Consider the following 21,318-nt stretch of genomic DNA (forward strand, 5'->3'; position numbering starts at 1 on the left):
ACAAGATTCACTTTGTGACATGCAGGCAGAACAGACACAGCCTATGCAAAGTGTTTTGGTTTGCTTTGATGCAAAAGGGGCTGTGGGGATACTTTATTCCCTGAGTTGTGCGAACCTTAAGATTGAGTTTAAGTTGAACACAAATAATCAAAAGCTGACAAATTCCACTTCCATCATCTGTTGTGCTTAAAAGACTTTTTGAGTAGAATGCATAATGCATTGCTTCCTGACCACCAAAGACCAATTAAGCTTAATTAATATTTACAGATTATTATTTTCTCTTTGCCTCTCACTCTGTCTCTCACTTGCTCTCTTATTTGCTTTGCTGTCATGATGTGTTTGCCTTGTTAAAAGCTTATGACACAGTCTTAAAGTATTTGGCCGTTATTGATGCTAATTCCTTTATGCATTGGGCTGGTCACCTACACAGTGACACCTACACGTGCTGTCTCGGGATTCAATCTAATGATATTAATCAATACATTATGCTGAAATCACTCTTGAACAATTCAATTCAATTTTATTTATATAGCGCCAAACCACAACAACAGTCACCTCAAGGCGCTTTATATCGTAAGGCAGGCCCTACAATAGAGATACAGTAGAGCAGATTTCACAAAGTCTCACAGCTCACTACAAATAACAGTCAGCCAAAGTATGCAGTACTGTGAAAAACTAAGTACAGCCTGCAGCAAGTAATCATTTTCTGAACATTATGAGTCTAAAATCTTTGTGAAGGAATTTTGTTCCACTATTCTTTGTTTGAGTTCATTGAGGTCTGCAGGTATTCGTTTCTATACGCAGCTTTCTTGCAGTCTCGCCACAGCATTTCAATCAGGTTGAGGTCTGGACTTTGAGCCACTGCAACATGTTGTTTCTTTTCACGTTCAGCCATTCTTTTGCAGGGATCTGCCAAAACCTCTGCTTTTAGGTGGTCACTATTGCTGATGAACATTTAACCAAGTGCATTTAATTAACAGCACATGGCTGTTACTTTTTTCCACAGTACTGCATAGAGTAGTAGAATTTCTATAACACAGCATAACATAGTGGGAAATTCCATTACAAATTGTGTTTCATGTGAAAACAAAATACTATCTGTTTGTATTTTTACAATAATAAGTGCCAAAGGTCACCATTAACATCACTGAGAAACGCATGCAATAATAAAAAAGCAGCGCCACCTGCAGACACACTGCATTCAGCATGCGTTTTTATTAGATTGATAAGATTCGAGCTAAAGACACAAATCTGGACATCAAGAAGTGTTTTATACGCATATAAACTAAGACATATGACAGATTGCGGGTGAATTAAATGGCAAATAAAATCAGTTAGAAATCATTGTAACATCGGATCAATGTCCACTCGTATGATCTGGAAGAGAACCAATGAAATGAAATTGAAAAGCTGAGATGTCCTCTCTGGGATTGGAGTAATGCTCTGTGACTGTGGTAATAAACCTGTTTAGACAGTAATTGTTCTAGTTTATCCTTTTGCTACGTAGTACACACAGAAGAGTATACAACACGTGTATAAGTACATGCAATGAATGACGTAATAAGCATTTATAATTAACAGGGTGTGACTGATTGGATGAGTTTGTTGTCAAAGTATTATTGCACTGTTCATGGCCTCTCAGAAGAGGAGTGAGACGGGACGAGGATGTAACTCCGAAATGACAACACAGGCACGGCTTCTTCAAGACGGGCGCTTCGCTGCATTTATTGAACGCCGTGAAAACTCGTGGCCGCCTGCCACTTCGGAGGTCCTAGAAGAATAGCTTTACAGTCTTGTGCATTCTTGTACCGCTGGTAGACTAACCAGGCCTTTGCAGATAGCTCGCTGGACTCCTTAGCGTGATTATTAAACGTGGGCTCACAGCCTATACTATCACGCCCAAACCTCGCGATAATAGCGGTGTAACAAAACTTGTTCTTTCTGACAAGATAAACACACCCTTACAATATTGGCCACAGAAACGTACAAGCAAGAACATTTTAACTGCTGGAACCATCTATTAAACTTCTTTATACATAAGCCATTTCTGTGACACTTACACTCCCACCAAAATCACTCATTGTTTGCAATGTGATTTTCTAATGAGTGTCAACATTAGAGTCTGTTTCACTTTGCACGTCAGTCTCCAGTAAAGTCACTAACTTGTGAACAGGTCTTTCCAGATATATCAGCCTTGTCCGTGGTTTCCCCCTGTCAAAAGTAGTTTCACTGGTCTTGAGCTTCACCTTTCGAACCTTGCCATCTGAGCTCTCTATAGCCTCTACTATTAGAGCAAGTTTCCATTTACATCTTGGAGCATTATCATCCTGCAGTATCACAATGTCATTTACTCGCAGGTTTCGTGAGACGTTCTGCCACTTCTGTCGCCGCTGGAGATTTAACAGATACTCTCGCCTCCACCTTTGCCAAAACTCATTTGCCAGAAATTGTACTCTTTTCCATCTTTTATTCAAGTACAAATCCTCTCTGCAAAACTCTCCTGGAGGTGGAAGAATAACCGAAGATTTCATCGTTAATATGTGATTGGGAGTTAGTGGCTCTGGTCCCAAGGGATCATTGAGATACTCAACACTTAAAGGTCTGCTGTTAATGATGGCCATTGTCTCGTAAAGCAGTGTTCTTAGACTAGCTGTATCGAGTCTGTTTGAGAACTTGTCCAGCATCGCTGTCAGTACACTTCGTACTGTCCGAATTTGACGTTCCCAGACGCCCCCCATGTGGCTAGCTGCCGGAACGTTCACCACAAATTCACAACCCATAGCTCTTTGTGGTCCTTGATCCATATCCTTCATTAACTCCAAAAGTTCTCTTTTGGCGCCCATAAAGTTTGTCCCTTGGTCGCATCTTAATTGCCGGACAGGACCTCTTATGGCTATCAGAACTCGAAGAGCGTTCATGAAGGCATCTGTCGATAAGTCATCTAGTGTTTCAATGTGCACAGCTCGTGAACATAAACACGTGAACAGTAGTCCATACCTTTTGACTTCCTTTCTTCCTTCCTTTACCATGAATGGCCCGAAACAGTCGACGCCACAATACGTGAAAGGAGGTGCTGTTTCTGTTCTCACTTCTGGCAAATCTGACATCTGTTGGACATTTGTAGCCTTTCTGTATCTTCTGCACTTAACACAATGGTAAATGTGTGAAGAAACAACACTCCCACATCCTAAAATCCATATCCCATTTGCCCGCAATTCATTTATTGTCATCCCTCTTCCCTGGTGATGTACACCTTCATGGTAGTGTTTGACGAGGAGGGCTGACACATGGGACTCCTTGGGGAGAATTGCAGGATGTTTTACATCATAGTGTAAAGTTGATTGAGATAATCTTCCTCCTACCCTGAGAACATCCGACTTGTCCAAAAAGGCATTCAACTGCCTTAGTCTGCTGCGCTTGTGCAGAGAATTTTCTCCTTGAGATCTGATCTTCTGTATTTCCTCAGTAAAGATGTCTCTTTGCACTAGCTTGATGATGAATAATTCTGTGTCTTTTCTTTCTTCAAGATCTGTCACTTTGTTCGTTCTTCGTTGAACACCCTTGTACTCTTTGATGAATCGCCTGAGCCTGGCAATGGCCTTGATAGCTCTCGACCAACTGGAGAACTTCTTTAAACGCTCTAGCACTGGGTTTGCTTCCTTCGAATGTACAGTGTGCGTATAGCCTTTACGGACTTCAGGATCCATTTCTTCAACCTCTCCCACCATTTCCTCTTTGACTGGAAGCTCTTGTTTCCAAAGAAAATCGGGACCTTTCAACCAGTTTGAATCTTTCAGCTGAGTAGCATTTAAACCTCTTGAGGCCTGATCAGCTGGATTTTCCTCTGAGCTGACGTGCTGCCATTTCCCAGGACTTGTGCTTTGTCTTATTCGTTGAATTCGATTGGCGACAAATGTGTGAAATCTTTTAGCATCATTATTTATGTATGCTAATACGACTTGTGAATCTGTCCAATAATATTCCTGTAGATTTTGGATGTCTAGTTCTCGTTTGATCACATCTGCAATGCGAACTGAAGTCACGGCCGATGACAGTTCGAGCCTTGGGATGGTTGTTTGCTTAATGGGCGTTACTCTTGCCTTACCCATGACGAGTGCACAACTGACCTGTCCTTCTCTACCTTTTGCTCTGAGATATGAACATGCGCCATAACCACTGAGGCTCGCATCCGAGAAACTGTGCAATTCGTACTGCACAATGTCCGCATCTTGCGAGTAGCTTCGTGGGATCTTCAGAGCTGCCAACTTGGGCAGGTCTCGCAACCATGCTTCCCATTGTGGTAGAATGTGATCTGGGAGATCCTCGTCCCAATTAACTTTGTCCTTGCACAACGTTTGGAGTATCTGCTTTCCAATTAATATGAATGGGGCAACGAACCCAAGGGGGTCAAAGACTGAAGCAACAATCGAGAGCACCCCTCTCCTTGTCAATGGGTTGTCTTTAACTTGGACTCTGAATTGGAATTCATCTGCCTCTATGCACCATTGCACTCCAAGTGCACGTTCAATGTGGAGTTCACCAAGAGCCATGTCCTGGTCTTTGGCTTTAGCTTGTTCCTCTTGGGGAATAGCTGCAAGCACTTCTTTGTCGTTTGACACAAACTTATGCAGATGTAGGTTGCCTGTTTTACAAAGTGCCCTTGACTCGTTTACCAACTGTATGGCTTCGACTGTTGATGTCACACTAGCGAGTCCGTCATCGACGTAAAAACCTCTTTGGATGAACTCAATAGTCTTTTCGCTGAATCTGTTTCTACCTTGAGAAGCAATATGTTTGAGTCCGAAATTGCAGCATCCGGGAGATGAAGCTGCTCCAAAAAGATGCACTCTCATCCTGTACACTGAAGGCTCAGAGTTTAAATCGCCTTTGTCCCACCAAAGAAACCTCAAATAGTCTTGATGCTCCTTGATGACGTGGAATTGGTGGAACATCCTCTCCACGTCACACATGATGGCGATGGGGCCCTTTCTGAATCGACATAACACTCCAATCAGTGCGTTGGTAAGATCTGGTCCAGTCAGAAGGTGATCGTTAAGAGATGTCCCCTGGAAACGGGCCGAACAATCAAAAACCACACGTATCTTCTCAGGTTTGTGGGGGTGGTATACTCCATGGTGTGGTATATACCATGCTGCCTCCTTATCCAGTTCTTGCTCTGGGACCTTCTCTGCGTCTCCACGGGTTATGATGTCGTCCATGAACTTGACGTAATCCTCATAGTATTTCTCATCTCTTCTGAGCCGACGTTCCAACGACGACAGTCTATGCTCAGCACATTGTTTGTTGTTTGGAAGATTCGGGTCGTCGGTTTTGAGTGGCAATGGGAGTTCATAGTGACCGTTTTCCTTTTGCCTTATGCCTTTAGTCACCTTTGACATGAACAAAATGTCTTCCTGAGAGACTGGATTGTCATCTGTTTCATGCTCAGAGAAATCAGATCCCAAAGCCTTTATTACATCAGCTGGACCCACTTCCTTCACTTGAGTTCTGCATACAAAATGCACTTCTTGCCTGAGTTCAACTGCTTGTTGTACTGCAGGAGTAACTTCTCGAACAATGATTCTGTGGCTTATGCCAATATCATCATTGTGATTTTGAACTTGAGACGTACAACCAACTATGCTCCAGCCGAGATCAGTTAGCTGTGCGTAAGGCTGATTCTCCTCACCTGCAATGACTTCCCGTGGAAGAAGGGCTTGCTGACAGTTATAGCCGAGAAGCAGACCAACTTCGCATTCAAGCATTGGAGGTAACCTATCTGCCAGCCTTTCGAGGTGAGGCCAATTCAAAGCAGTTTCAGACGTCGGGATGTGTGATCTGTTCACAGGGATGAATTCTCTTGTATAGACCGGTGGCAATGTAATTCTCTTTTCCTGCTTGTAGCCTCTAACTTGAAGATTTCCCAGTTTCTCACATGGTATGACTGTTGACTTGGCGGACATGGTCGATAGTCTTAGATGAGCCTTACTCTTATCTGTGTCGAGACCCTGGGCTACTTCATCCAAGATAAAGGATGTATCGCTCTGAGAATCGAGGAGGGCATACACTAGAACTTCTCTGTCTGGGTGATTTTTTGATGAAACCCAGACAGGTAGAATGGAGGATGTCAGTGTGCTCGAAGTTACTTGAGTTACTCTATTAGAGATTGCGGTTGCTGGTTCATCTCCTTCGTCCTTGTCTCGAGAGTTATCATTCGGTGCAGGCATTATCCTTTTACGCTCCACAAACTTGTCATCATGTAGACACGTGGGATGCTTCTTCTGGCATTTCTCACACGTATTCCTTTTATCACACTTTTTAGAATGATGTCCCCCCTTCAAACATCCAAAACACAGCCTTTCTGCTTGTACAAACTTGATACGATCCTGGACTGATTTTTCTATGAATTTGAAGCATTTATCCAGTGTGTGACCATTTCTTTTGCAGTAAAGGCAGGTCATGGGATTTATGTGACTTGAGGTGGTTAAGTGACTTGAAGTTGCGGTTAATGTTTTAGCTTGAACGACTTGGCTGCGTGAGTGTTTGGGTTTACTGATTTCCAAACCCTTGAGTGCTTGCATTGAAGCTATGGGGTCACATGCTAGGTCTGCTTCAGTGGATACAAAGTCCGTAAACATGTGAAATGATGGATATTCTCCATTAAGGGTTTTTCTTATTTTCATCGCTGCGCGATTCCATCTTGTTGTCAACCAGTCTGGAAGTTTCAGCAAAAGTTTCTGAATTTCCATACAGTCATTGAGAACCTCTAATGTCTTTATGTGTGGCATCGCAGCTTCACAACTTCTAAGGAAGTCAGCAAACTCTCTCAACTCACTTCCATCCTTGGAGCTTATTTTAGGCCAACTGTGAAGTTTGTCTCTGAAGCATTTTCCTATAGTGAACAGATCTCCAAAGCGCCTTTCCAGCACTTCCCAAGCTGCATCATACGCTTCATCTGTGCCCACTAGGAGAAATCCTTCAACCACTCTCTTTGCGGGTCCACCAAGGTACTTCCTGAGATAATAGAGTCTTTCGTTCTTTGGAATGTTTTTTCTTTCAATCAAGGTCTCAAATGACAACTGCCAGTCCTTGAACTTTAAAGGGTCACCAGTGAACAGTGCAGGTTCCGGAGTTGGAAGACGATTAGCACTTATTGCGTCTGCTAGTATGCCGACTAGATCCAAGTTTGGCTGTGGATGAGTTGCTGAAGCGGCAGCTTGTGTTGCTTTAGGGATAAATGGCGGACTTGATGCGTTTCCTGCTTGGCCTGTGGTGCCCTTAGGTTGCACACCAGGGTTTTGTTGGGCTTGGTTTATGACTGTGGGAGTATGTGGAACAAATGCAGGGTTTGTGGCATTATGGGCTTGGATTGTATTTGGAGCTTGAGAGGGAACTTGTGGTGGAGCAGGGATTGCTGAGGTTTCGCTCTCAGTTTTGATACTGCGCACTAAACTACGACTTTCTGAAATACTTTCAGCTTCTGCATAAACCTTTACTTTAGCTCTTGCAGCATTAAATTTTTTAACCTCTTCCAAGCGTTCAATCTTTCTGCGCTGCTCCTCCATTGTTTGTTGCCTTTCCAAGTTTTCAAGTTCCAACCTTTTTAGTTCAGCTGCTTCCCTTTCTTGATCCTCCATTACTGCTAATATTTCCTGACACGCAGCTGCCTCAGCCTCTGCTTCTATTCTTTTAATTGTTTGTGAGTATGACTGGCTTGAACCACTTTTAGACCTTCGTGATTTTGACCTTGATTTAGTACTTTCAGATCCTAAGCATGATCCAACGTCTGGCCATGGCTCTTCATCACCATCTGCAAGGTCTCCTTGTAAGTGTTTTTCAGCTCTTCTGACAATGAACAAGGAAAGTGACGTACATGCATCCACTTTGCGTCTTTCATCTGCATCAGGAGTTTGTGTTTGCCGTATTTGTTCATAAATGGTTTGTACATCTTTGCAGGCAACATTTACATTGTTGATGAGCTCATTCAATTCACTCTCGGAAACTTCATTTCTTAATATTACTTTGCTCAATCTTGCTTCATATCTCCATTTTTCAAAAACAACAGCATATCTGTGTTGGAGGCCTTTGAGTTTCTTCTCTTGAAGCTCTTTACCCTTTTCTGTTAGTGTTCTTACTCTTTCACTTTTACGAACAGTCTGTAGTTCTGTAATTTGTTCATCATCATTTTCTTCCACTTCGGTAAGTGATACAGCATGGTGCTCTTCGAGATCTTTGTCAACCATCTCGGGAGTCTAGTTAAATGTCATTAAGCGCACTGTGTTCAGATTTCAAATACTGTATACTTTAAGTGCACCTTTTCTTAAAGGACCTTGTAAACTTCACTCAAACTTTGACCTTAAGCAAGCACACAGAACTATTCACCAAACTACAAAGCATCACCTTGAAGTACAGTAGAAATAAATAAACTTTGACAAATGTATTATAGAAACTTATTGTGGCTCTTTAAACTTGACTTAAACCCCTATTATTCTACATTTAACACTGTCCCTTATTAATTTCCACCTTACTCCAGTTGTACAACGTTGTTGCCGCTGTGCTTGGCTGCTTGAGAACGGTGAGCTTATGCAATGGCGCCCTCTTGTGTCGCTCCAGTTCACCGTCGCTCTCTGCAGCTGCCGTCTTCGTAATTAGCTTCTCACCGGCGCTGGCTAGGGCGAGTTTTCACTGTAACTCCGAAATGACAACACAGGCACGGCTTCTTCAAGACGGGCGCTTCGCTGCATTTATTGAACGCCGTGAAAACTCGTGGCCGCCTGCCACTTCGGAGGTCCTAGAAGAATAGCTTTACAGTCTTGTGCATTCTTGTACCGCTGGTAGACTAACCAGGCCTTTGCAGATAGCTCGCTGGACTCCTTAGCGTGATTATTAAACGTGGGCTCACAGCCTATACTATCACGCCCAAACCTCGCGATAATAGCGGTGTAACAAAACTTGTTCTTTCTGACAAGATAAACACACCCTTACAATATTGGCCACAGAAACGTACAAGCAAGAACATTTTAACTGCTGGAACCATCTATTAAACTTCTTTATACATAAGCCATTTCTGTGACACTTACAGAGGAGATCTACTGACACCCAAGACAATTTGCACGGACAAGCTCTCATATCCCCCTCCGGTCCTAATGCTGGATGAGACATCTGAGGTTATAATATGCCACAACAGTAATGGATCTTTGACATGAAAAATGAAGACAAGTTAGACGTGGAGAGATCTTAATTATTGAGACACTCGCTATTAGGTTGAATTCATTAACTGACTTCAAAATTGAATTTCTGTGCAGGCATAACAAACTCAATGCCACTCTAAATCGTGACCGACATCTTAAATTAGCATCGGGTTTAAAACGAATTAAAATAAATTGCAAATATCTGCAGTGCTAATGTGGTCAAGTACAAGATTATATTCCCATGTTGTGAGTGTGCGATAATCACATGGTTTGGATTGTACTAAGATGCAACCATTCAAAAACAATGTATTCCATAATAAATAAAAGGGCCCAATAATAAATCAACCATAATTTGTCTGCAAGGAGTGGAGGTAGTCAAGGTGGATAAATACCTGGGATCAACCATCCAAAGCAACAGAGAGCTGAAGAAGAGACTGCAGGCAGGGTGGAGTGGGTGGAGATGAGTATGAGGTGTGACAGAAGGATATTAGCAAGAGGGAAATGGAAGGTTTACAAAGTAAAACCTGCTATGATGGATTGCTTGGAGATGGTGTCACTGACAAAAAACAGGAGATCGAGCTGAAGTGGCAGAATTGAAAGATTCTCAGATTTATTTATAAATGAGTATATCAGAGGGACCTCAAGTCCAATGCTTTCGAGACAAATTAGAGAACCAAGGCTGAGATATTTTGGACATGTGCAGAGGAAGGATAGTGGATATACTGGACAAAGGATGTTAAAGATGGAGCTGCCAGGCGGGATGAAAACAGATAACGTTTATGGATATAGTGGAGGATGACATACGGAAGACTGATGTGACAGAGGAGGATGCTATGAAGAGGGTGACATGGGGGCAGATGATCTGCTGTGGTGATCCCTAAAGGGAGCGGCCAAAAGAAGAAGATTCAGTGAGCATAAAGAGAAACAGAAAGTTCGCTTTTCATTAACAGACTGTAAAAACAGGATGGCAGTTTGAGCTCATAAACTGAGTTTAAACTTTTATATGTGAAGGTGTAACTATAGGGCCAGTTATAAAATGGCAAGAAATTGTTCAAGCTTTGTCTAAATTAACTTTAATTAAATGATTAATATTTGCTAAAATAAATAAATGAATGAATGAATAAATAAGAGAAGAAGAAAAATGAAAAGGAAATCGAGTGTTTACTCTCGTGTGTAAGCTCATCAGTCATCAAGCACATCCACGCCAGGGGGCACCAGCGGACACGCGGCGGGTCTGACTTTCCGGAAATGGAGACACGAGGCGAGCCAAACATTTTCCACCGGCTCCTTCTCTCTTTGTCCATCCAGCTCCTGTCGAAGCAACATCAACAGCAACACCATGTCGAATGTTGTCGACACGAAATTGTACGACATCCTCGGAGTGTCTCCGTCTGCAACTGAAAATGAGCTGAAAAAGGTAAATACACGGGAGATAATTTGCGGGATTATATATTGCGTTTAAGCTTCAAAGTCTTAAAAGTGCCTCAATCAGGAAATGCGTTGCTATGCGAAGCTAACTAACATTAGCAGTGAATCAGGCTGACCGGCCTGGATATTCATGTGACAGTCGGGCTGTGTCGTTTATGAGTTCAATAAATGTTTTATTTTTCTTTCACAGTTTAGCTACGATCGACTAGGAAAACGTATGTTTTTCAATTTGTTAATGTGAAAAAGGTCAACCGAAACCAAGGCTAGCTCGTACGCGTCAAACGATTGACCTCACGCTAGCTTTAGCTTAAGTGTTTGTCGCGAAACCAGCCAAACTAGTCCTTGATTTTGTGTTTGACAAACGGTGGAAATAGATTCCTAACACGTAGTGATCAAAATGAGCCGAAGAATCCAAGTTTGATATTTATTCAGCGGTTTTGTTTTTTTATTTAAATTTGGTTGGGTTTTTTTTCTCCCAACCGGCGTGTGATGTTTTTTTTTTAACTGGCCATGCTAGACTAGACTAAATTGATGTTCACCGACCTCTTGTTTATTAGCACATTATCGGATAACTTTATTACGCTGTCATATTTTCATCTTAAACGTTATCGTTACCCCGTCCGTGCTTGGCGAGAAGATATGCTAATTAGCTTAGAAGCGTTAGCACTGAAATTGTCAGACATTTTGAGTTGCCTTTTTTCACTAAAGGGTAATTCCCGGGGATGGGTGCGTGGAAATGGTGAATAGCAGTCGTCGCTACTAAACCAGTTATGGATTATTGTTGGGAGAAAATGATTTTTTTAAAGCCGAGACAGAAAGTGCGTGGCCGGCCAGGTTTGTTCGGGGAGGGAGGCACGTGTGATTGCGTAAACCGTAGATAAGCTTCCTTCATGTGTGTTGGAGTCATGTCGACGCAAGTTTCCCGTAAACAACGCATGCCCAATGTAAAACTTGCTAGCTAATGGAGTTATCTCTGTTTTTTGTTATTGTCTAGGCATACCGGAAACTCGCAAAAGAATATCATCCCGACAAGAACCCTAATTCTGGAGATAAGGTAACTCCTCCGTGGCAGCCTCCACCTGGTTTACAGTGGAGCTGGTCATCATATGTCCAGATGAGTTATGCGATTATGTTTGTTTTAATTATGTTTGAAATTAAAAAACGTGATTGGGAAAACAATAAAAAGCTAAAAAGTCTGTTTTCATTTTATGCACCAAATTCTAATGTATGTGTACTTAATTACTCTGTTTCGTTTATTGATTTGCAGATTTTCTTTCTTTTGTTTTTTGGATGTTTATTAAAATTAGTCCTTTGGATAAAGTGCAATGTGTTGCTATCAGTGTTATGTATAACTAAAGAAGAAAAATAGTTTAAAATGTTTAAGTAAAACATTTTAAACATAGAGAACATGTTCTCTCATAGAGATGTGCCTAGTATTTTGTGTATCTGAAGCTTTAATGTATCTTTCAGTCCTGTTATGACAGGAGTTACTTCCCGTTTTACTTTTGCTTTGTGGTGATTTCGCTTTAAGCCTTTACATTTCATTAAGGGTTTAAATTGTTATTGAACATTGAGCTGAAGTTGGAAGAGCCCTTTCCACAGCTGTGCTTAACATTCGCATTAGTTTCTAATGTAGATTTTGGAATGTTTATTGAAAGGTGTGGGGGGGGGGGGAGAATTACAAGCCTCTCTTTCATCATCCCCAATATGGCAGTGAGAGATTTTCTCAGCAGGAAATTGTTGCCAACAGGAAAATGGCAACTTTAGAGTCTTAAGCCTGGAGGCAGTGTTCATAATAATGAAAGCATTTGAGTTTTGGAAATGGTGTGTCCTACCGAGAATATCCTTTACACTGGCTGTGAGATTAACTTGTAACTCATGCTGAACGTCACATTTTATCTTCAAAGCAAATGGAAGCTAGATGTTGTTCTTTTTAACTATTAGTTTTCTTTCTAATTTTTTTTTTTATTGGAGACCTAAGAGTGTTGGTAAAGTTTGTATAGGTCAGTTGAAACTTTGAGTTACTGTTTTGACAGGTAATCAATTTGCTCTGAAGTCTTATGTTTTGGAGAGCTGAAATTGTACCCAAGACTTCTGTCCCCCTCGGGTGTTTTAGATGGAGCCAAAGGAAAATCCCAAGTGTTATTTATTTTTCACCAGTTTAGTTGATTGGTGTCTGCTTTCCATAAGCTTAAGACACATTTTTATTTAATGGTTCTAAAATGAACCCCAGACTGTATGTGTGGCTGGATCTAAGTGGGTCAGTTAATTGTTTTGTCAAATCCCAAAAGCCATTTTGAAACAGGCCGTTCCCTTCGTCCAGTTAATTTTATTTTATTTTTTGTCTTGTCTCCGTTTCTGGTCTTCTCAAAATGTAGTTCAAAGAAATCAGCTTTGCCTATGAGGTGCTAACTAACCCTGAAAAGAAAGAACTTTATGATCGCTATGGAGAACAAGGCTTGCGGGAAGGTGGCGGGGGTGGCCCAGGGATGGACGATATCTTCTCCCACATCTTTGGAGGTGGACTCTTTGGCTTCATGGGTGGACAGAGCAGTCGATCCAGGAATGGAGGTCGGAGGAGAGGAGAAGACATGGTCCATCCACTCAAGTAAGACCTAGCTTGGAAACTCAGATGTACTACATTAAATTGATTTAATGTTTTTGTGTTTGCAATTAATTAAAATTGCTCTTGATGTGCAGCACAACTATTTTATCTTGCATCAGTTGATATCATGTTTTTTTTCTGTAGGGTTTCACTGGAGGACCTTTACAATGGAAAAACAACTAAACTACAACTTAGCAAGAATGTACTCTGTAGCACTTGCAATGGGTGAGTAGTATAACCAACATCTTGCTGTTATTTCTGCTTGATAGTTTAGATATTAACAGTTTTAATCCTGGGATATTTGTTGGTTATTACAACAAATCCATCTGTGGCTTTGTGTGCATACAGGCAGGGAGGCAAGACGGGTGCTGTACAAAAGTGTACGGCGTGTAGGGGGCGTGGCATGCGCATCATGATCAGACAGCTGGCCCCGGGTATGGTCCAACAGATGCAGTCAGTGTGTACTGATTGTAATGGAGAGGGTAAGTGCCACAGTGATGTAAACCATGACTAAGCACTTGCGTGTTTTATTGATCTGCACAGATCTCTGATCCTGTGTTTTATTTAATCTGCCCCAGGTGAGGTGATCAGTGAGAAAGACCGCTGTAAAAAATGCGAGGGCAAGAAAGTCGTGAAGGAGGTGAAGATTCTGGAGGTGCATGTGGACAAAGGCATGAAGCATGGCCAGAAAATTACCTTTGGAGGAGAAGCTGACCAGGCACCTGGCGTTGAACCTGGGGATATAGTTCTTGTCCTGCAAGAAAAAGAGCACGAGGTACATGGGGGGAGTCTGATTCATGTTATCCTTTCCCTCGTAACCCATGCATACTCTGTAATAGGAGGTGATGGTTTTAACATTATTTTGAGCAGTCTATTCTCCTTTTGTGTTTTTTGTATGTCAGTTGCTAATTACTTCACTCCCATAAAAAGGTGAACTTCTTCTAATCCAGCTCCTCACACCTGACCAAAGCTTCCTGTTGTATTCTTTTGATGTCAAACTGTTGATTCTGTTTTCACTAATGGCCAAAATCTCATAGTCTCAGCTGGTTCGTAAAATGTATGTATAACACAGTATAACACAGTACATGTGTGGGTGTGCAGAGGTGACGAATTTACGCACAACTTAAATAAGCATCAAAGAAGTGGAAATAAAATCTCAGAGACGTTGGAGTTAGTCATGCAGAATTTGTATATTTCAATTTTTTTTAAATAAGTTTTAATTACATTTTGATTTTTGTTTTGATTTCAGGGTGTTTTTTAAATAAATTTGGTTAGTTTTGGCGTGTTTATAAATGTTTAGTTTTAATCTTTAATTATTTTAACACAGAGGATATTTATCTAGGAGCAGATTTTAACATTTTGGAATGAGTGTTATAGCAGCAGAGTGTCAGGCTGGTGTAGAGGTTAGTATTATCATTCCCTGGGGTGTTTCTGCATGGAGTTGGCATGTTCTGCCTGTGGGAACTCAAGCTTCCTCCCACAGTCCAGACAGACACGTAAGGTGAATAAGTCATTCTAACAGGTGAATTATGCTTCTGTGTTAGATCTGTGTCGTACCTTACGTCATAACCAGGACCCTATTATTTTTTTTTTTATTTTTTTTTCCCTACAACATAACGTTGTAGGTAACGTTTCATGATTTCATTTTTAATTATGATGCTTGGGTTTTTACCCCCTCCCATCCCACCTGATGTGGTTTAACAATGCACTTTTTGCATACAACCTGGGTACATCTGTGAGCATTGTGGTAACTTGGAGCGTTGCATACAGTTTGGAAGGCATTTGGGGGGCAATCTATAGCATTTTCAGTTTGCTCTAGTAAATTCACTTAGTGTAGTAGATGGACGACCTGGTCATTGTTTCTCTGTCTATGGCATTATGCTTCACCTAACTTTCATACTAACATGCCAACCTCCTGCAGCGCTGATGGATAATAATTTTATGGGTCTTAGGTAGGGCTGGGCCATATCATACCGTTCACGGTAATACCGGTATAATGTCGGGCAACGATAAGAAAATGAAATATCGCGATAGAATATGGGTGAAACTGATACAGATTAGAAAAATATGATTTCTGTATCAGTCATAGTTTTGTGAGCTGTCAGAGCCTAAAATGCAACATTACTAAGGTTGATAGTTTTTAATTAATTTTATCTCTCATAAAAGCTGCAATTGTCTTGATCAGATATCATGTCAAATAATTTCTTATGTGTTGAGGCACCCCTCCTTATGCAATACGAGATTTAAATAATTGTTTTAGCACTTTGAGCACTCAAAAGCCTAAGTCATGTGTTATATAGTGTTTGATTGTGGGCTAAATGGTGCACCTGCTGTGGAATATATACAGCTGTTGTTCGTGAGTTTATGATTCATGAGTAAGCTACTGATTTAAAACACCCCCTCTGTTTGCAATAATTCAAGAAATAAAGTAAGAAAATCTTAAATTGTATCACGGAAAATTCTAACAGGGAAAAAAAGTCTGTATTTCAGTGCATATAAGAAGGAAAACATTATACATTATTGAGTTTTTATAATTAAATCGTATTATGCCTTAATGTTGAATTTCTTTGGTAGCAAAACGTCTTGATGCATTCTCAATCATCCAGGAAAGTAAATCTCCAAAAAGTTGATTCTGTTCATCTGGACGTAGCGTTTTGTGGGAGAAATGTTTCGTCACTCATCCAAGTGACTTCTTCAGTCTCAGCTGACTGCAGGTTTCCCCAATCTTATAAACCGTACATTTGCATAATGACTGAAACCAGCCCACTGAAGGATGCAAATTCTCATTACCACTGATCAAAGACCACTGATCAATGGCCATGAGTACCATTCACAGAGAGTTGGGGAATGGCTGCAATTACAGCATTGTAAGATGGCGAAAGATGGGTGTGCCGTGGGCTCCCCAGCCTAAGGGTTCATCTTTCGGCATCTTACAATGCTGTGATTGCAGCCACACAGTGGACCAAAGGAAAAAGGATTTTGTGTAGTAGCTGAACACAGTGTTCCTGGAAATGAAGAAAAGGAGTGTTTCTGTTCACTGAAAAATCAGCGCTTATGATTCTACATGGTTGAAGTGTTGAGTTCCTGGTTTGCATTAACAACGCTTGTAGCTGGATGCCAAAAAGTGATGGGTGTCCTCTCATGAAATAAAGTTATATTGACATCATGAGTGGTGGATTGATAGGCTAATCAATCTTGTGATGCTGATCTTTTTTTCAAGAGCAATTCAACTAAATGTTGTAATTTTAATAAAACAGACAAATCGTAATGAAGCTTATTTGTCGTAATGGTGCCAAATTCAGAAATATGCAAGCCACTTACCTTACTCGGCTGAGGTAAATAAAGACCCTGGTAAATGTTAAAGGAAATGGGTTGTGGATGGTTTTGGCTTAACTAGAACACCACCCAGAGCTTCAGGAGTGCCTCTGGCTCCTTCTCCCACAGGATGTCTATCTTTAATGTCAAAATATGTCATTCATAGACATCTGTAGCATAATGAGTTGGTACAGCCAGCAGCAACAACACATAAAACACTGATCATGGAACATCAGTACTCTTTATGAAATGGCACTATATCAAAAGGTCTGAAAATCATTTGAAGTAGTACAATAAAAAGTATTTAAGAGGCATTAAAAAACTACTTGTCTGTGTATACAGGAATACATTCTGACAGCATCCTATTGAGTAAATTAGTAACTTTTTTGTGCTATACTTGTTTGTACTATTGATTTCTAACAAATGCTCTAAGGCAGAGGTGTTTAGTGTTCGGATACAATACAGTTTACAAAAATGTGATGGTGCGAACTTAATTGTTTTCTAATAATTAATAAAAAATAATTAAAATTGACAAAGCATTACAGTGCCAAAAAAGCTAGCTTGTGGAACAGTGAATTTAAAGTACAAGGCCTCTACTGAGTGTTCCATTATGGGTTGATGTTTGTCTTGTTAATTCTAGCCTTTTGATAAGATATTTATTTGCCTGTCAGTTTAGTGTGCAGGAGTTCTTAAAGCTGTTGTGTAACGCATTTTACTGCAACATAAGAAAGAAATGTTACAAAACTCCAAGTTCATAGCCTCCCCCAATGTCTTGACTGCCAAATTACACCATGAAGAAGCATTGTCACACAGTCAATTATAGCTGTCACAGATGACGAGCTCAAAAGACACTGTCAGAGAAAATGATTCTGACCACTTTAAAAGGCTATCAGTCACAGACAAAAGCAATTTGTTCTGACAATTATCTGTTACCGTGTTTAATGTGGTTTTTATGAGAGAATAGGCTTCAGCGATGAGAACTCTTTGGATTATTGGAATAAAAAAAACTTTTTTTTTTCCCCCTAAAATTGACTAACTTCTGCTTTAGCCCCAGCTTTATTCAAAGGTAATGATATACAGTGACATGCTTTCCCACACTGTCATATTTGGTATATCAGGAAATGATGCTTTGTTTGTTTGTTTTTAAATCTGTTAGAACTGTGACGATTTCATCTATTAACAGATATTACTAACAATCTCTCTCTATTTTCAGACATATAGACGAGATGGCAATGACCTCTTCATGAACCACAAGATTGGGCTGGTGGAGGCGCTGTGTGGTTTCCAGTTTATGTTGAAACATTTAGATGGAAGACAAATTGTTGTTAAGTACCCTGCTGGCAAAGTCATTGAACCAGGTAAACATCCATTTTTAACATTGCTTTTCTTACTGAATTTGTCAGGAACAGACTGCATCATTATTCAAAGCTCTGACGTGGTTGCCAGATAAGTGTATTAGCCTAGCAGGTGTCCAGCTTTGGGCTTTATTGGCAGAGAGTTTCTATCATTGTAAAGATGTTCTTCACACTAACACTGGGGGGTGGGTTTACCCTAAATCCCCAGTGCTGGAAATACTGTTTAGAAAAATGTGATTAAGTCTAATTTTAAACAAACGGCACTCTTTTCTAGGCTCTGTCAGGATGGTGCGGGGAGAAGGCATGCCACAGTACCGAAACCCTTTCGAGAAAGGAGATCTTTATATCAAGTTTGATGTCCAGTTTCCTGACAACAATTGGATCAGCCCTGAGAAACTTGGGGTATGACAGATTTGTGCTTTTAATTTACTGTCTTTAATCTTCTAATTTTGATTTGTCTCATTATAGACAAAGACCAAAGCTCATTCTTCGTACTTAGAAGTAATTACAAAACTGTCCTTCATAGGCAATTTTTTTTCCTCCATATAATTAGATTAAGACATTAAAACTATATTCCAAACAGACTTAAGTCAGCGAGTCATTTACAGTTGAGTTCAAATATATTATTTAAATCAGACTTGCCCATCAGGCCTCTGAGGGGGCATCAGTGATGGCAGCACACGGAGGCAGTAAATAGATTTGCTCTTTTATTAGCAGCTTTGAAACAAGCAAGGAAAAAGGGAAATATTGGCAGCAGTGTTGATGGAGAAAGGCCACAGCACACCTTACTTTGAACAACAGCTGCTTTAACTTGAAAAATATACATGATTTTCAGACAGCTCAGCAGTGAGTTAGCTGTCTGACCTGTAACATGTTCACATGTAGGACTGCTGTTTTTCTTGGGTGGAAAGCAATTTATATGTGTACGGTTAGTGGGGAGAAACCCAAGGTGCATGTTTTCTCAAATGATTTTTTCTACTATGTCTTCAGAGTCCGTCACATAATCTGGTTTTGGTCTGAAGAGAAAGTATGACCTGTTTGTTTGTTGTCGTTGTTTTAAAGAGGGGGGGGAAGATATTAATTTCATTCAGACTTCCATTCAGCGATTTGATTCCTTCTTGTGATGAATGTGAAAGTACTTAAATTCTGTCACGCTTGTCTTTCTGGCTGAGGCTGGAAGTGAATTTCTTCCTGAGACAGCACCCCTTCTCGCTCTCTCTCTCCTTGTAGCAGTGCACTCATGACCCCACAACCTTCTGACACCAGAGAATGGTTAGAAATCCCAATGAAGCTGCCTGTTAAAGCTGTATTTTGAAAATTGTTTTCCCTGTGAAGGAGCTGGAAGACATGCTGCCCTCACGGTCAGAGCCACCCATCATCAGTGGAGACACGGAGGAGGTCGACCTGCAAGATTATGACGTCAGCCAGAGCTCGTCATCTGGTAACCGCAGGGAGGCTTACAATGACAGCTCGGACGAAGAGGGCAGCCACCACGGCTCGGGAGTACAGTGTGCCCACCAGTAATCTCATGCGCTTTCCCACTCTGACATATACACATACAGACACACACAACCCATGAGCTAGATGGGAGAAAATGTATGAGTTGCAGACTAAACAAAGGCAGGTCAGGCTCAGTAGCTCCTCAGACACAGATCACAATCACACTGACTCGTGCACAAGTTGTTGATTGTTTGAAATATTGTGCCCTTGAATCATTTTGATTTTTGTCTGAGGAACTAACACTGGTGCAGCCAGAGACAGATCTAGACACTTTAAACAGCAACTTTAGGTAAAAATTCATATAAAATATTTAAGATGTAATGAAACAAGTGGTCGCCTCAGTGAACACCATGTTAGGATGACGATCTTCTGTTCATACAGACTTCACCCACCCACCTTTCTCTTCCTCTGTCATGGCTGATAGTCCAGTGTCCTGCTAATTGGAGCTCAAGATCAGTAATAAGGAATGTTTCTTTGTGACATGGGTTCTGTTTTCATAGTATTTACATTAATTTAAAAGACTAACCAATGTGCAAAGACAAAGCAGCTGAGCAACGTGACATGCAGATCCTCGGACTTATGCATTCATGGACTTGTCGACTCGGCGCCATTTGTAGGATTTGTTTTCTGATTTTTACAGCTTTAGTTTCTTTCTAGGTTTTTACGTGTTGTTGTTGTTTTTTTTTGTTTTTTTTTTTTTTTTGTTTTTTTTCCCCTGTCTTTACTTTTTAATTCGAACAGAAATTTCATTAAGTGTGTATATCACTGAAGTGGTTGTTGGTAAGCTTCATCAGCTGCTGTATTTCAAGGCTGTGTGATTTAAAAATAAATAAATAAATAAAAACCTATAGTCTGTACCTGTGCTGAGACCATGTGCATGTACAAAGCTTTGGTTCCCGCACTTGTCAAACATCCAATAAAGCAGCACACTTCTCAAGAAATGTCTATGAAGTTGTTGAATAAACTGTTGAAATATCATTCGTAGTGTGTTACATTGATTTTTGCAATGTTTTTCTTTTTGCCACCAGAAGTAGTAGGCTAGAAATAAGTTGAAGCCATCAGAGTTTTGAAATGGCTCACTAAGGGAAAAAAGTTGTTCTTTCTATACACAATGTGTCAATGACGAGAACTAATCCAAGGATCCTGCCAACTATTCTCTGGAGGTACTGTATGACTAAATCAAAAAACATTTCCATCCTCAGCTGTCATCAGTGAACGGGATCGCACACTGTCCTAAAAGCAGTCTGAGTGGAAAGACATGCCAATGAAACTACAATGCTGTGACCTCTGTAGTTCTTGAAGAGGCAGCTGATCACTGCTTCTTCCATTAGTTTTTGTGTACAGTGTAAACTGTTGAATGGGTTGAGAAGCACGCATATATACATGCATATACATTTCAACTGGTCATGCTGGTAGCTTTGGTTAGTGGTGCTGATTTAAGTAGTGTTGCCATTTAAGTGTCCTGTGATGTGGTTTATTGACTTCAATGTGAGGAACCCTTAGTGACCTGAACATCGGGCATCTATCGGCCCTTTCAGTGTCATTTAAAGAGTGAAACAGCTAAAACCAAGCTATTTAATTAGTGTGGATCATGTCCTACCTGTGCCAATGACCCTTGTGTTTAACAAATCTCAGCTACGTCTTCTTTGTAATCATCAAACTTTTATTAGAGTTCAGAAAAACCTGTGTAAATGCTGGTATCTGATAGGTCACTGAGGAATTTCCTTCATCAGTGCTTGTTTTAGAGGGCTCCTGACATTTGTATTCTATTGGAAAATGCAGTAAGTTATGAGCCATCAAACAAATATGGAACAATGCAAAATAGTGATAATATTGAAGAAGTCACTTGTTGACCCATTAGCGGGGGGCCCTTAAACAGTTCTTTTTTTGGTGGTCATAGTAGTAATGCTAGCGAAGGAGGCAA

At 40.7% G+C, this 21,318-nt stretch overlaps 1 protein-coding gene across 1 annotated transcript; it reads left to right on the forward strand.

Moving 5' to 3' along the window:
• The first annotated feature begins 10,442 nt into the window (after positions 1-10,442).
• On the forward strand, positions 10,443-20,372 carry dnaja2a (DnaJ heat shock protein family (Hsp40) member A2a). The gene is made up of 9 exons (XM_085292734.1): positions 10,443-10,608; positions 11,614-11,673; positions 12,998-13,227; positions 13,369-13,449; positions 13,573-13,706; positions 13,803-13,999; positions 17,753-17,897; positions 18,169-18,296; positions 19,230-20,372. The coding sequence occupies exons 1-9, from the start codon at positions 10,531-10,533 to the stop codon at positions 19,416-19,418; spliced, it is 1,242 nt and encodes a 413-aa protein (XP_085148860.1). The 5' UTR covers positions 10,443-10,530; the 3' UTR covers positions 19,419-20,372.
• Positions 20,373-21,318: the final 946 nt, after the last annotated feature.

This window comes from Mchenga conophoros, linkage group LG1 (assembly GCF_057382185.1).
Source record: "Mchenga conophoros isolate Kocher_MC1m ecotype Shallow Benthic linkage group LG1, M_conophoros_male_GT1.1, whole genome shotgun sequence".
Taxonomy (NCBI): Eukaryota; Metazoa; Chordata; class Actinopteri; order Cichliformes; family Cichlidae; genus Mchenga; species Mchenga conophoros.